This window comes from Phragmites australis, chromosome 2 (assembly GCF_958298935.1).
Source record: "Phragmites australis chromosome 2, lpPhrAust1.1, whole genome shotgun sequence".
Classification (NCBI taxonomy): domain Eukaryota; kingdom Viridiplantae; phylum Streptophyta; class Magnoliopsida; order Poales; family Poaceae; genus Phragmites; species Phragmites australis.
The window spans coordinates 3601319-3618335 of record NC_084922.1 but is presented as its reverse complement, the minus strand read 5'-3'; the positions used below and the strand labels follow the sequence as shown (position 1 = coordinate 3618335).

At 38.4% G+C, this 17017-nt stretch overlaps 1 protein-coding gene across 2 annotated transcripts; it reads right to left on the bottom strand.

Annotated features, from left to right (window-relative positions):
- Window positions 1-12544: 12544 nt before the first annotated feature.
- On the bottom strand, window positions 12545-15180 carry LOC133894949 (NAC domain-containing protein 58-like). Of its 2 annotated transcripts, XM_062335160.1 has the most exons (4): window positions 14669-15180; window positions 14251-14564; window positions 13642-13688; window positions 12843-13328 (listed from the first exon to the last, which is right to left on the bottom strand). In XM_062335160.1, exons 1-4 carry the CDS (start codon window positions 14892-14894, stop codon window positions 12989-12991), a joined length of 927 nt encoding a protein of 308 aa, XP_062191144.1. In that variant the 5' UTR covers window positions 14895-15180; the 3' UTR covers window positions 12843-12988. The 2 variants fall into 2 exon arrangements, with proteins under 2 accessions (XP_062191137.1, XP_062191144.1); XM_062335153.1 differs by lacking the exon at window positions 13642-13688 and having other exon boundaries at window positions 12545-13328; window positions 14669-15175.
- Between the last annotated feature and the right edge of the window lie 1837 nt (window positions 15181-17017).

Sequence of the window (17017 nt, the reverse complement as noted above, 5' to 3'; positions counted from 1 at the left end):
GGCGATTGCATGTACTAAAGAATAAAGATTAACTCACCATATAGCCCGGTGATCATAGAGATAGTTGCACCACAATATTTTCAAAGAAAATAAGAGAATGTTTAACTCACCGGATAATCCGGTGTGAATAAAATGAACACCGGAGCATTTTATATAGAGAGACTGCAAATACTCGGATGGCTCAAGATAACTTACCGGAAGGTCCGGTGATAGATTTAAAGATACACTGAAGTATCCAGTGTTCACAGAGACTTTGAATAAAAGTCCAACGACTAGTTTCTAAGGTTGTACTCACCGGATGATACAGTGTTAGTACTACTGTTCTCACCGGATCATCAGGTGTTAATAGTTTTTCTAAGCCGTTAGGAAAATGGCTAGTTCGTAGGTTTAAGACTATAAATACCCTTCCACTTAGTCATTTAAAGGTATGGCATACTGCTAGAGTCTAGATGATGCTTATACATTCTTGAGAAGACATCCAAGCTACTGAAGTACTTAAGGTGATTATTTAAGGTAATTAAACATAAGATTAGAGAGAGTTTAACGCTTACAGATCTAGAGTGAGTTGTAACTAAGTGCTGCAACTTGAAGAAGGGATCAAAAAGTGATCCTAGATTGTACTGAGTGGTACGTATGCGACTCAGAGTCTTAATGACGCGTCGACATCTTAGGTCTTAGTGGCTTATTGATCCTCTAACTTGATATGTAACGACTGTAAGATATATGTATGGGGACACGAAGATCCTTGCCTTGGTGGCTAAATCTTCAAAGTGATCACGGCAGCAATTGACTCGAAGAAAGACTAGTGGTGAGACCTCACATTGGTGCTTTGGTGGTTGTTCGTACTTGAGACCTTACCTTGGTGATTTGGTAGCTCAAGATCCGTGACCAAAAGAGCCGTGCCGACTGAGAACATATCTTTTATGGAGCTCTAACGTGGACTAGAGGTAGCATTCATATCATCGATACCACGGGATAAAAATATCTTGTGCTGAGTTTATCTCTTCTACACTATTTATATTTCCGTATTTACATATTTACAATTTATTTTGCTAAAATAGGTTACAATCCTCTTAAAAATATAGTAGACATACTATATAAATCTAGAATATATTTAGATAAAAATTAAAATAAATTTATCTTATGAAATTTTTTAATTAATTTAATTTAGATTTATAAGTGTTCTAATTTATCCCTTATGACTCACCGTTCCTCAACGTTAGGTGGGATCGGATCAGAGGAGAGGTCAGGCATCCGATGCGTGTCGTCCGGCTAGATCTACGCATCAGTCACAAAGTCATGCTAACTTCAATAGGATCTCAATCCGTCGTCGTCGGGGGTCAGGGACTAGGGGACGACCGCGACGTGGCACCAGTGACGTCGCCACTGATGGTTCGAGTAACGACATGTCTAAGCGTGACGAGTACTACCGGGTGAAGCTGTCACGATTAGGCATTTTCCTTTTAACTTTTCTGCCACGTGTTCTGCTAAGAGAGAGAGGCCTATGTCTTGCGTTGTTCACTCGTGTTCCATGCGTTATCCTCCACCTGTCTCAAAGGGTTTTCATTAGCGATCGGAGCTTGGTTATCGTGCTCTAATGGCAATTGAAAATTTGTGATTACCACGGTTGCCGATCGAATTTTAAAAAAAATTCGGATAAAATTTATTTGAATAAATTTGAAATTTGAAGGAAAAATCGTGATTTTACCCGCTCGGTAATCGGTCGAATTAAATCGGTTACCGAACGATTTTTGTGATTTATCGAGCGATTTTCTCAAATTTTCCGTATTATCGGTAACTACTCGGTTTTGTCAGTAATCGCTCTGTTTTTTCGATTTATCAAGCGGTTTTCTCGATTTTCAGTGGAGTTCAACAAAAAAATCTAAAAATTATTTTAATCTTGTAAAATCAATAACTAATTCATCTGAGCTTCAAATCAAGTGAAACAAATTTTATTAGTTTACTTCTAACATGATCTACATGATAAAAGTATTTATACTCATAAAAAAGTTCAAAATTTTCTGTGAGAAAATGTATTTGTTAAACCAAGTTAAATGCATAGTTTACTTTTGCTAATCGAAAAATCATGAAACTAATTTTTTTAGTCTTCTTACATGATCCTATGTCTTTTAAAAATACATGAACTCATGAATTAGTTATTGTAATATGCAGGATTATGTAAATGTGTTGCGACTAGATTAATTCATAACTGACCTATCACACCTCAAAAATTAGTGAAACCAATTTTATTAGTTTATTTATACTATTATTTATGTAGAAAAAATAATAGTAGACATGAAAAAGTTAATTACAGTGTTGTTTCTTAACATATTCACTTTATGCTTGCAAACTTTGTAAAAATCATAGCGAAATTAATAAAACTCTAAATAAAATGAAATAAATTTTAAAGATCCTCTTAAGATACGTTATACATAAGAAAAATATGTGTTTACATGTTAAACTTTTTCTTAACATGAGTTAATAACTGAGCCGCACGCTTCTATTTTTTTCTTTTTTTCAAACGTCGTCCCTATAGAATATGATGCAAACGGCATTATTTTTGAAAAAAAATTTCATTAAATGTCTTAGAATTTTGTCTAGTTGTTTTAAGATTTTTTTAATTTTGTTTGAATTTTATTTTTTTCGAATTTTTTAATTCAAATTCGGTTACCGTTCGTCTTCTGAAACTAAGCCGGACCGAGATGACCGGTTATGACGATTTTTGCTCGGTAACTGTCGAATTTTCGAACCATGCTCTAGTCTGATCTCAATTGTCAGCTCTAGCTAGAATGATGGTTAGACGGTGACAGACATCAGACATAGTTTCGTTCCATTGCACCGACCACTGCACAATAGCGGAGGCTGCGGAGCCATGATTTAATTGTGGGTGTGCCTGGTGAACTTTTTTAATTTAATATATAAGTATAAAATTTACTAAAAATATAATAAAATATTTTAAAAGTTCTCAACATTGTAAATTCAACAAATAAATTTAAAATTTGTGAAAAGTACAATATAAAAGTAGAAATATGAAATAAAATCTTATATAGATATAAATATACCTTGAGCTACAACCAGAACGTGAGGTAATTCTTATTGTTGAGTTTGCCATTCACCTGTAATCTTTTTTTTCTTTGTGTTACCGAAAAAGTGACACAAAGTCGTCATTCCACTTTATGTATTAGGCTATGACTTCATTAGTTTACCGTTAATTCTTTACAAGTCCAAAATTGATGAATCCAATTTTACTAGTCTTCTTATGACTTGTTATAGCTAGGAGAAAGGTTTTCATGCATTATAATGCATAATTTCATGACATTTCATCATATGCTTATTACGGTGTATTCTTTTCTTTAGTGATCATCGTACCGAAGAGTAACGGGTTTCCTCGGGAAGGTTTTATGGTTGATCTTGTTTTGAAGAAGAGCAGTAAGGCAAGCATCTAAGCATACTCTACCTACTACTTTGGATCTCGTATGATATAATTTGATAAATTATATTGTATGTATGTTTGCATAATTAGAGTTCTAGAGTCGGGTGATATGGGTAGAACCTATGCTGATTTGCATTGCCTCAACCTTGAATTATTGTTGATCCATGTCCTTGTACCCTGGGTTTAATACTATGTTGTCTAGCTTAAAAGTGATACCAGATGCTTAGCAATGCTTTAGATCGTTGGTAGAAGTCGAGCGGTGAAATGTTTCATCGTTCGCGAGCATAGTCTTTAATTACCGTCACAAATTATAATATTGTTGGGTTGATGATGTTGGTTGGATGAGTTGTGAGTATGAGGCGAGATGTGAGCAATGTTAGGGGTATCTTCTGCCCTGGAGGAGTTCCTCGAGGTAGTTCGAGAGAGGAGCCACATGACGTAGACCGTTTGCATAGTTTGAGGCCGTCCGTTGGTGCAGTTGGTTTTAGCACTTTTCCGTACTTACCACCTGTCACATATGGGAATGATAAGCTAAGTACCGTAAGTCATCGCATTCATTTGACTCATGTGCTCGGAATATGTGCAAGGGCTTGTAGGGGTACTTGAGATCTGCCAGTAAGACGTTGGATGCTTGGAGTCTTAGATGGCCTCCACATACATCAGGCATGGGCATAAAGGTTCGGGGTGGGTACGTGAAAGAATGATACGTGAATCATCACTTGTAACCGACAGGTTGTGTGGGCGGTGGTCTCGTGTCATGTGGGTCCAGGAGTACTCTCCTGCAGTGTATAAAATCAATTCGAATTGCCACACACCCTTTAGAACAACAGTATAAGATTGTTGATTCACACGTAAAAAACTCATAACATATGATTTTAGGCTATCTTAGTCATTACATACAACTAAACTCCCTATGTCCTAGCGGTTCTAAATTATTACGATCCTCTCGTATAAAACTATAGGATATTCTCTATAATAAATATGAAAAGTCATATTATATCTGCTAAATAAAGGTACATGTAATAAAATAACTAATTAAATTGTATGTATGATACATAACAAATTACACTCCTCGATAAATAATAAATAAATTAACAATACAAATTAAATAGTACAATACTTAACAATGCTAAATATTTAAGCAATTAACAATGCTAATTAAATCATTAATATTGAATTCAAATATAATAATTAATATTTAAGATTGAATTAAAATATTAATTAAACAGGCTTACACAACTATCCATCCATCACTCACTTCACCTCCCACAACTATCCATCCATCACTCACTTCACCTCCCATCCTTGACCACATCTCTGGCCATTCCGCTATTCGGTGCGCACCACTATTTTAATAGATCGAATTAAAATACTAATTAAGCAAGCGCATACCACTATTAATTAAAAAATCAATTTGACAATTTTTCGGTGCATTATGGTGTTAATCGAATCTTTTTGTCCAACCTAAGTTTTTTTAATCTTTCTAAAATTTATGTTTTTTATTTTTCTTTATTTTTCTCTCTTTTCTCTCATTGCATGACACCCTACTTATACATATAGAGAGCATGTATACATTAGGCTATCATCCCATGCCACCACTAGCACAAAGTACCACCACTAGGCCATCATATTATTAAACTAACTAAATAAGCTAATTAAATTGACTAATCAAATTCACGCTAATTACTATTATACAATCTACTTACTCTGACTAAAAAAATAATTACTATTACACAAATTCACACTAATTACTATTATACAAAATCATATTAATTACTATTACACTAACTAAATAAATAATCAAATTCATATAATCAAACTAAGCAAATAATTAAACAAATATAATCAAACGGATTAAACAATTTACCTACTCTAATTACTATTATTACTGTAAGTATTAATTAAATACGTAATTTAATTACTTGTTGTAATTCGCGCTACTGCTCCTCCTCACCTCGGACTGATTCTCCTCGCCTCATGCTACTGCTACTCCTCACCTCGTGCTATTTCTCCTCTCATCGCGTTGCTGCTCCTCCTCGCCTCACGTTGCTTCTCCTTTGCTCGTGCTACTGCTCGTCTCCTCTCTTCTCGCGCTGCAGCTCCTTACCACCCTGCTCTCATCTTATAGCAAAACATGACAGCGCGGGGGCTAAAAGCTGTAGGGACTACAACGCATGGGCTGAAAAAATCGACAAAAGTGAAAGCGGGGATAGCAGCGTGTGGGAGATGCACTAAAAGCATGAGATGACGCAACATGAAGGGACGTGAGCACCATGCCCGATCTGTATTTGGCACCTAAGGTGCCGAATACGGTTCACAGTGTCAGTGCCGAATATAGATGGGTCCATCGTTTTTTGTTGCCTTAGGTACTGGAATAGATTTTTTGGTGTTTGAATTGCCGAATATAGATGCTAAATTTACAAATACGCCGTTATGTTAGTTATTTTAGTAAATATAGTAGCCTATATTATCTATTTTTTTATTTTTGCCACTAGTTTATTGATCTCCTGTACGACTTGTTGTTTCTCCCCTATCCTACTCTTATTGTGATATTATTGACTTCTAGTAGGGCTGCGAGGAAAACCTCAAGCCTGATGGAGTACTCGAGCTCCACTTTGCCTTATGGTAGGGACGGATCCAATGGTTGATCTAGCCTCTACTGCTTCGCAGTTAATGAAGCCCCTTTTAAACCTCTAACAATTTTTTATCATGAATAAGGGAAAGGAAAAAAGAAAAAAGATGGAGATGAAAAAAAGGAAAATGAAGAAAAAGTGAGAGATGGATGAATCCTCACTGCATGGCTCCTCTGTATCGGTCACTGTCCCTTGGCTTGTAGCCCAGTTTGAGCTCCAAATAAGTCGAGGTCGATTCTAGAACGACCGAGCTCGCGAACATAACAGGGCTGATCAGCCTAAGCTCAAATAATATGTCAAGGCTCGACTCACTATTTTCCACTCGTTTACTTTTCAAACAACTGAGATGAGTTCATGCTTACTTTGAGTTTGGGTTGAGCTTGCACACAAGACATCACACTCAATCATATGCCGAGCTCGAGTTTTTTGCAGTAGGCTTTACATGGGAATGTAGTTGTCTAGCTTTTTTTGGACCCGAAGCTCGGAAGCTCTCGAGTCTAGCTTTAAGCTCGAAAGCCAGCTCAACCTCGGCTCAAGGTTTCAACAAGCTCGAGCCTAGGTAGGATGACTCACTTGAGGCCTCCTCGTTTACAGCCATACTATTTACATTAGCTATACCGTGCACATTAAACTGTTTCTGGTAGAATTCCTGACTCGTGGTTGTGATGGTGTCGTTCATGTTTCATTCAAACTACTCCAACCATTAGGTACCAAAGTAAATCCTTCTCTAGAGATTTTCTTTTTGAGATGAAAAACAAAAACCTTCTCTAGAGATGAAAATCAGTACGGAGGCTATTCTTATATATTGGGCTTAAAGAGTCTGGCCCATGCATTAAAGATGCTGCACTCTTGCATAATGAGATAGCCCATTACAGAGAGAGAGAGAGAGAGAGAGAGAGAGAGAGAGAGAGAGAGAGAGAGATCTGGCCCATATGTTTCAACACGTTCCCTACAGGTTTTCCTTTTTGCAAATTAAATTCACTGTTTTGAAATCAGTGGCCCTGAGCTAAATTATATATGGTATTAAATCGGCTCAAATCGTTAACTTTGTTTATATCTTGGCTTCCAGCGATCTAACTGGAGTCAATGGTTAATAGAATATTTTATAAACCATGTCAGGATGGATAACATTTCCTTGCGTGCAACCTGACGATGCACCTAATCTAAAGTCATTAGTATATAACACTCCTGTTCGCTTCAGTTTTTCTGACATAAGAGGAATACCAAGGCGTAAGCAGAAAGCACATGGCAATGCGTGCACCTTTTGCTGCAGCAAACGGCCGAGGCACAACTTGTCGATCGATCATTTGTCAACTCAGAAGCACGTACTTGATTGGTTTGATCTTGATCATGAAAGAGTGGGTTGAATATATGAAAATAAATCTTCTCTGAAAAAATTGTATGAAAAAGAACATCCCGTTGATCAGCTAGATTTGGCATCATTTGACTTGCTTGTTGGACAATAGCCTAGCCGCCTAGGCCAATGTGCATGTACTCCTTGATATAGCCCTGTATTATATATAGGTTTCCTTTGAGTGCAAGGTAGGTCCCCCTTCAACTTAAATAATGGATTAGATGAGTTAAACAGCAATCCACATACGGCTTTTGCTTCGGCTCTAGAAGCAATATATATATATACCCTGAGTTTATTATATGTATAAGCTTAGAATAGATCTCGGCTGTGCACTAACTGGACCATCTAGTCATGTTTTCTTTCCGTGCGTGACCCGATCGCTCCAGTCTTCCTCCTACGCATCCCCGATCAAACCTTCCTCCCTCCCGCGTGCCCCTGACTGAGCCGGCCCTCCTTCTGCGCATCCTCGACCACTTCAACGTGCGTCCGACACTCTAGTTACAATATGACAAACACTCTAGACACTCTAGTTATAACATGTTAGACACTCTAGTTAGAATATGATAGACACTCTAGCTAGAATATGTATTTTTAGTGTGAACTAGTTATAATATAGTAGACACTACAACTACAATATATTGAACACTACAGTTACAACATATTGAACACTACAACTATACTGCAATTACAACTTGGCTTGTAGTTGAGATTCAGAAACAGTCAAACTACAACATACTCAATAACATAGTTACAACATAATAGACACTCTAGTTATAATATGTATTATCGAGTAAGTACTAATCATAACATAGTAGACACTCTAGTTATAACATGGTGAGTACTATAATTACAATATAGTGAATACTGCAGTTACAACATGGTAGATATTCTAGTTACAACATGATAGACACTCTAGTTATAATATGATAGATACTCTTATTATGATATAATAGACACTCTAGTTACGACATGTATTTTTAGTATAGACTAGTTATGATATGATAGACATTATAGTTACGACATGCCAAACGCTAAAGTTACAACATGATGATCAATACAGTTGCAACATGATGATCAATACAGTTGCAACATTGCCTATTACAACATGCTAAACAATATAGTATACATATATTTGTAATCACTCTATATCTGTAATAGTTATAACTAATAGTTACAACTACTTTATACTACATGTTGTAACTCATCTATGTATATAGTTGCAATCACTATTCATAATGTGTGAACGCGCTCGATAATTCAGGAGGCCCGCAGGGTTGGTGGGTGGGACCGTGCTCTATGCCTATAGTTGCAACATTTAGTTGCAAATTAATGTATGCTTATAGTTGTAACTCCTTTGTACACGAAGTTGTAATTGATTGCAATCGTTGCTTGGTCTCCATTAGACCTGTAGGGTCAGTGGGCGCGAGCAAGCTGGGGGCGTAGGTGGCGCACGCTTTGTCCGTGAGGCTGGCGCGTGTGTCAGAGCCTGGTTGACTGCTCAGTTGGGCGTGCACCTTGACCTTTGCGCTTTATATATATCAAAAAGTAGTATATCTTAATAAAAAAGTGTATAATATATATATCAGAAAGTAGTATATCCCAATCAAGTTTAGTAAAGAACCGATTGTACTACACAATATAGTTTACGTGGTTTATGTTACAAACTGATTGTAATACTTTAATTAGCTAAGTTGGATAGCAGTTAGCATAGTTTAGACGGTTTATATTACGAACCGATTGTAATACTTTATTTAGCTCAGTTAGATAGCAGTCAGTTCATATAGCTGACCGATTGTAATAGTTGCTCATTTTTATAATTTCCTTCTTGCTGACGGTTCCAACCCCGACTAGAAAAATTGATCAGCTAGATTTGACATCATTTGAATTACTTGTTGGACAATGGCCTTGGCCAATGTGCATGTACTCCTAGATATAGCCGTATATTATATATAGGTTTCCATTGAGTGCAAGGTAGGTCCCCCTTCAACTTAAATAACGGATTAGATGAGTTAAGCAGCAATCCACGTACGCATTTTGCTTCAGCTCAGGAGGCAACACTCTCTCTCTATATATATATTAGAAAGTGGTATCTTAATAAGGTTTACTAAGGAATCGATTGTATTACGCAACATAGTTCAGACGGTTTATGTTACGAGCCGATTGTAATACTTTAATTTGTTAGCTTAGTTGGTTTGTGGTAGCAACTGACTGTAAGAAAGATTATAGCAGTCGGTTCTTATAGCTAGTTGACTGGAATAGTTGCTCAGTTTTACGGTCCTCTTCTTGCTGAGGGTTCAAACCCCGATTGGAAAAGCGGTTACAAAACAGATTCGGAAAACGTTTGATGTCACTATATGAAAAATAGACAAATGAGACACAAAATTAATAACGGGTCGTAATATAACATGTCACTTATGATAATAATGACGTATCGCAGTTGTCGCTAATAACTAACTCATCATTGACAGGTCATTATAAATAGTAATTAGTAACAGATCAAGCTGTGACCCGTCACTATTGACCAATTTGATAAAATAGAGCGGATGAAGGAATTTTAATTAATCAATCATTAGATGTATTAGTCAATCAATTTTCTATCACAACTTACTTTATTTTTTTCTTATATAGTAAATATGTATATAGCATGATGCTATAAATTTACTTTTTTTATTTTTTTTTTCACCTCAGTAGCACTAGAATATGAGTCATTTTACATCTCTGCTCAAGTTTTACGTAAAGGGTGACGACTATGGATACAAACACGCTTTTCAAAAATAGTGCAGAAATATCAGGGGACGAGAACTCGATATTACATGTCGTTTTCTCCATGAAAAATTCACGAAGCCAACAAAGTGAGGAGAAATTGATGTAACTTTTTCTGTATATATCTGTAGAGTAAAAAAAATGTTAAAATCGAAGTCCATATGCAAAAGTTATACCTATTTTACCGAAGTTCACTCTAGGTCACCTATCAAACTACAATGCGTCAAAAAAATAGTCATAAGTGACAGGTCATAACCGTGACCTATCACTTATAACCTTCAGCAAAAACATTAAAATAATAAAATATCCGATTTTCTTCAGAACGCACGCGAGGGCGAGGTGATAAGGGGCAACGCATGTGAGCAGAGGTCGTGAGTTCGATTTCTACGGAACGGAAAGTATAAAAATAATGTGAAAAATAGCATGGGACACATGACGAGTAGTGATGACTCCTGAGTTGGAATGCCTCAGGTGAAAAATATTTTTTTTACCCTTTTCTTGTCCGAAAACACGAAAAACGTTCATTAGTCATAATTATGATCTATCACTTATGATTTTTTATAAATGACGGAACACAGTTATGATCCATCACTTATGACTTTCATAAGTAACAGGATAAGTTATGGCATATCACCAATGTCCTTATTAATGGCGGGTTTTTACCTAACACTTATGATTAATCATCAATGATACATTCGGGATGATATGATGGATGTGAGACCCATCACCTATAACGGTTATTGTCCATCACTTATGACTTTTTTTCACGTAGTGTGTGCTAATGAACTGGTCAAACACCAAGCAGAATATTATTTAACTTTTGTGGCTTGATTATTCCGAGGATAAGTTGATGCTTTCACACGTACGTAATGCACCACAAGCAAAAGCGTGAGTACGTGCCTAAATTATTTGCATTACGTGAGAGCATTGTCAATGACGTAAATTAACCGTATATAATAGCATATACACACGGTCCATAGAAGACAACAACAATGTGCGTTCTGGATCGAGGCTTCATTTCATTATTTCATGGGAGCCAAGATAATAATAGGCATTTTTAGAATTGTTTACTAGGAGTAGTACTTCAGTTAATTAATTCTAAGCGGTCATATACATTGAGAATTTTTTAGAACTTTTACATATGTTTTTTAACGAATTTAATTTGCATATCATTTAATATAGCAAGGTAATCATGCGATACGCTCTCTTATAAGTATCGTGGATATTGACGCATATCCAATAATCCTCATACTGCGTAATCACACTAGCTAGAATTCGGAGCATTTGGGACAACTCAAATCTACATGGATAGGGCAAAACCCGACTGGAATAATATTCTGGAGGTTAACCATCGTGCAATAATTCCATGATCAGAGTAATGCGACACATGTTATCTTGTCATCATAATTCATAAAACTCAATTGGCACTATCTTGAGTTTTATGCACTAACTTGTCATTTCACCCAGAAAAGGTGACTATCTCTATTATTGTTGTATATATAAAAACAGTAGTCGATAATACATTGTTTCCTATCTCCTTATATAGCCACTCATGAAGTATATATACTTTGTTTGAGACTTTTTGCTTCAAAGGCTCCCGTGAATGCCGATCTCAAATTCTGAAAAGGGACGAATTCAGTACCTGGCAACTATGGATATGTTGCACACACCACACAGCACACTAATCATTCATGGGAAGCATGGCAATTCCTCTCTCCTTTTTGCTAGCTAGAGCTATCTATATATCTTTGTCTACTTCTGAACGGATGTGCAAGCATATATCTGCATGAGACAAATAATCCGCTCCCATCTTAAGCATTGCAAGCACCCAAATGGGTCGAGGTGTCGATTTATCGCCATTTATGGATAAGGATTTCATCTTACAACTTGCTGCGATAGCCGATAGCAATGTGTCTCTCTCCATATGCTTGCCTGTCTTTGGGTGCAATGAATTTAGGAGTCCAACCTTTTCAGGGTAACAAAGCGCAATTATAAGACAAAGACATTGCGCTGCTCTCCGATTCCGTTCGGCCAAAACCAACTTTTGATAAATGGTACAACTCATGCATGATCGGTTTTAGGCACCATCTGGTCATTTCCGTGATCGAAATGATTTCTTAATTATTGAATGAGTCTGCATATATGTGTTCGTGTTCGTGCCTATTTCATATAAGGATTTTTTTTGTGCAACACTAACTGAATTAATTACAGCTTCAGAAGGTTCAATCAATCGATGCAATAATCAATAGTGATTCAATTCCAAGAATTTTTATTATTCATCTATATATCTATCGCAAAGATTATATATATTCATCCAAAGTTCCAATTGTATAGTACTTCATTCACGTATATATTTAAAGATGTTTATAAAACCAAATTTTTATTCAACAAATGTGTTCTTCACTTACAAGTTACAACCTACCAACCTAGTTACACACATAGAAAATCTAAAATCAGATCTAGCTAGCTAGTGAAATAGTCACTATTCTTTTTTTCCTAATAATGCTATTTGTTACAACACAACATTTTGGTATACAATTCTAATCAATAAATGATGAATTCCCTCCGCAACAATTGTAATTAATAAATCTTTAATATTCTGTCCTAGCCCTAATTAGCAAGGAGGGGGGCATGCATGGGTTCAAATTGTGTCCTCCTGAGAATGGTGGCCTGGGCCAAACGAGGTGTTGACAGCCATGGATGTTGCAGCATCACTCAACAACCTCTTGTTTGACGCGTGTAGCATCTCCATGCTACTGTTGGAATAATCCTCCATTAATCGCCTCTTGTGTGAGCTCTGCTGCGCTACAGAGGTACTAGCCTCGCTGTTAGTAGCGACGAAGAACCGGCCGGCGGCACCGGAGCTGCCTGCTGCGTTCGTCCCGAGCTGCGCCGTCTCCGGCGGCGGCAGGCTCTCGAAGAGCTCGGACACAGCCGAGTAGTCCACGAGGTAGTCCGAGATGGATGGCGGCCGTGGCAGCCTGCCGGCGAGCGCATAACTGGCGACGACATCGTCCGCGAGGACGGAGTCTTCTTGCTGCTGGCCATGGTCGTCCATGGACGGCTCGGTGTCGAGCGGCGGCGACGAGTACGACAGCTGCGGGTTGGGCCTCTTGTAGATTCGGCAGAGCACCCAGTCATCCAGCTGCAAGCATGCATGCATCAACAGACAGTGATCAGTGATCGCTCAGGTAACTAGAAACGTGGAAATGCTGGTGTGTGTGGTTAGCACGCAAATAATTGGCAGAAGACAAGACCAACACAACACGGGTGTATCGCATCTCTGTAGAATCTGTACCGCTCGAGCAAAGTCTCTTTCATGGAGAGAACATCTGAGGGGAAAACAAATAGTACGTACAGTGGTTGATTGACCTGGGGAACTTGTTTAAACTGGCATCAACACACAAGCAAGAGGAAGAAAATTGTAAAAAGTAACAAGAAAAAAAAAAGATTCCTACAGGTAGCTAGCTGGCCTAGCCTCCTCGTTTTGTTGGAGTTCTTGAAACTGCAGAAAGCAGAAACATTGCTCGGTTGCCCTTCTCAAAAGCAAGTAGAAATACACCAATGGAAAAGGCTACAAATACGCATAATGGATCGAAAACAATGATAAATTAAGCTGGTGTAATTTAAGCTTATTGAAATAAAGTATTCCTAAATTTTCTTAGCAACTTATCTATTTAATTTTGGATAAATTGGTTGGTGCATAAACATGATATAGAGTCACTCCTAAAGAATTCATAAAAGCATTTTGAACCTCTGTTATAGATTTGTACAAACAGGTTTTAAACTATCTGTACAAAGATTTGTATATACTGATCTAAATATGAGCTATCTGTAATATTGATTTTATTACAGACGGCTCTAAATACGAGTCATCTATAATAAAAATGTCTCATCAACTCCAGAGAATCTCGTTATTACTACGGATAATTTTTATTTAGAATCATGTATGATAATCTTTACATAGATAGCTCTACCTATCTATACATAAACATTTCACTAAATTATTTTTTAGTAGCGAGTCTAAGTGCCTCGTATGAGTGCATGTCATAGGAAATTGTATGTACCCTCATGGATGAGTCCTTGAACCTCGTAGGCCTGTAGGTGCTGACGGCGGTGAGGGCTTCGGCGAGGCGGTACTCGTGCATGATCCAGTTGGTCTTCATCCCCTTGGGCGGGCGACCCCTGTAGAAGACGAGCGCCTTCTTCACGCCGATCATGTCGCGGCTCTCGGTGCCAGCAGAGAGCGTGATGGGCTTGTCGGTGCCGGTGGCCTTCCAGTAGCCGGATCCGGCGGCGCGGTTGGGGCGCATACCGTTGGGGTACTTGCGGTCCCTCGGGCTGAAGAAGTACCACTCCCCTTCTCCGAATGCAGCCTTGGCTGCAGCATATCGACGTCCATGGACATGAAAATAATTGTGATCATGTACGTGACATGTACGGTGGCTAGCTAGTCGATCTCCGGCCATGAGCATGGAAGCATACCTGGAAGGTCCCATGGGTCGAACTTGTAGATGTCGACCTCGGCGACGACAGGGGCCGGGCATGGTGCAGCGGCAGCGCGCTTGCGGAGGTAGTGGAGGATGAGCTCCTCGTCCGTCGGGTGGAACCGGAACCCCGGCGGCAGCGCTGCGCACGGGATCGGCATGCCTCCGCGCCCCCCTGACGACGATGCCGACGACGCCGCTGCCAGCGCAAGCTCAATTGCCATAAAAAATTCAATTACCAGCTAGCTAGATCGATCTGTATGGATCAATCTTGCAGCTAGGTGGCTTAATTAAGGGTGGGGGAAGGTACAAATGGCGAGAGACCTGAAATTTGCGAGGTGGGGATGGAGGCTGCTATATAAGCTAGCGGCCAGGTAGGAAAGGGAAGGGCAGTTGATCAAGGAAGATGCCTAGCTAGATCGATCTGTATGGATCAATCTTGCAGCTAGGTGGCTTGATTAAGGGTGGGGGAAGGTAGAAATGGCGAGAGACCTGAAATTTGCGAGGTGGGGATGGAGGCTGCTATATATAAGGTAGCGGCCAGGTCGGAAAGGGAAGGGTTGATCAAGGAAGATGCCTAGCTAGGTGCTAGGTGCATAGAATGAGATTTTTATTTTTGATTCTGTTTACCTTTCAACTTTGTCAGATTATGAGTTTGTATATTAAATTATATGTTTGGTAGAGCTCTACTTTCAATTTTATCAGATTTTGAGTTTATATATTAAATTAAAATAATATATATAGTCTAAAATAAAAATAAAATTACTCATTCAAATACCCTCAGTTTATCATAGCTACAATCCACGAATTTTTTAAACTATAAATATCTAATTTTGAAAATTCTTGAAGCCAGAGCTTTGCAAAACAAGACGCTGTGGAGCAAACGGCCGTTGGATCCATCGGCCGACCGATCTGTATTTTTCATGGTGCGTACGTACGTACGTACGTGGCATCCCCACTTAATTCCGTATGTATACGTATCAAACCCTGCTACTCCGTAGATGATGCTACGTGCGTACATGCAACGTACGCGTACGTCGAAGTCGTGTACGTGCGTGCACTCGTGGAGTCGTAAAATCGATCAATTGAAACCGATCGAAACGACCAATCATAATTTGTAGCTTTTGTAGCTATAGTTTTGCATTGACTTTCGTTGCGCCTTTATTTTCTGCATCGTAGTAATCATCAGTTTGCGTCTTGGATGTACTAATCACCAAGCTGGCTACTTAAGGTAGCGAGCTGGTCCAAGGTCGCTGCAGACTTCGCCGAACAAAAGTTTTCTTCCACTCATACTCCACAAGAATATGCAATATTCATCAAACACTTGAGAGCTTTCTAAACCCCTACTATTTTGAGTATCAAGGAGGAAGAAAAGAAGGAAAAAAAGAAAAGAGGAAGAAGGAAGAAAAAGAAGATAAACCCTCTCTAAAATTTAGCTTTGAATCCGTCACTGCAAAAGCGTGACGTTTTGGACAGGGCACTTAGCTGCGACTGCGAGGCATGCATATATCTGCCACCGAGGGGTGCTCACACGAGCTTGGCCTTGCTAGAGATGGAGAGAAGCTGAGGGGGTGGCACACGAATCAATATCTTCAAGCATGGTCCAATGAAGTGATCAACTGAACCTCAGAAGGGAAAGGAAAATACTCAGTAGATGTATAACTTCTCTCTAATCTGTGTGCATGCATATTTTTAACTTGGGGATCGATAGATACAAAATTTTCCCACTAGCCCTATATATAAACAGATAAACATGCACACGACATGCAACTATATACAGTAACCTTTTCTGCTGCTACTACAACCACTACCATTGACTTCAATTTTGATATCACAAATGAACGGCCGGGTGGTGCATTTCAATAACATCGCACGTTCACACCTTAGAAGGCAATGTTCATTCCTACATCTCCTTGCTAGGTGGGGGCAGAGTTCACCTTACCGACTGGAGCTCGGTTACCAAGCTCCGGTGGTAACCGAAAATTCACGGTTACCGCAGTAACCGGTCGAAAATTCAAAAAAATCGAACAAAATTTATTTAGTAAAATTTGAAATTTTGGAAAAAAATTGCGATTTTAGCCATTCGGTAACCGGTCCAACCGAGCGGTTTTTACGATTTATCGAGTCGTTTTCTCGAATTTTTCGCATTGTCGGTAACCGCTCGGTTTTCTCAATTTATCGAGCGGTTTTCTCGATTTTCAGTGAAGTTAAAAAAAACCTAAAAATTATCTCAATCTTGTAAAATCAATAACTAATTCATCTGAGCTTCAAATCAAGTGAAACAAATTTTGTTGGTTTTCTTGTAACATGATCTACATGATAAAAGTATTTATACTCATAAAAAAGT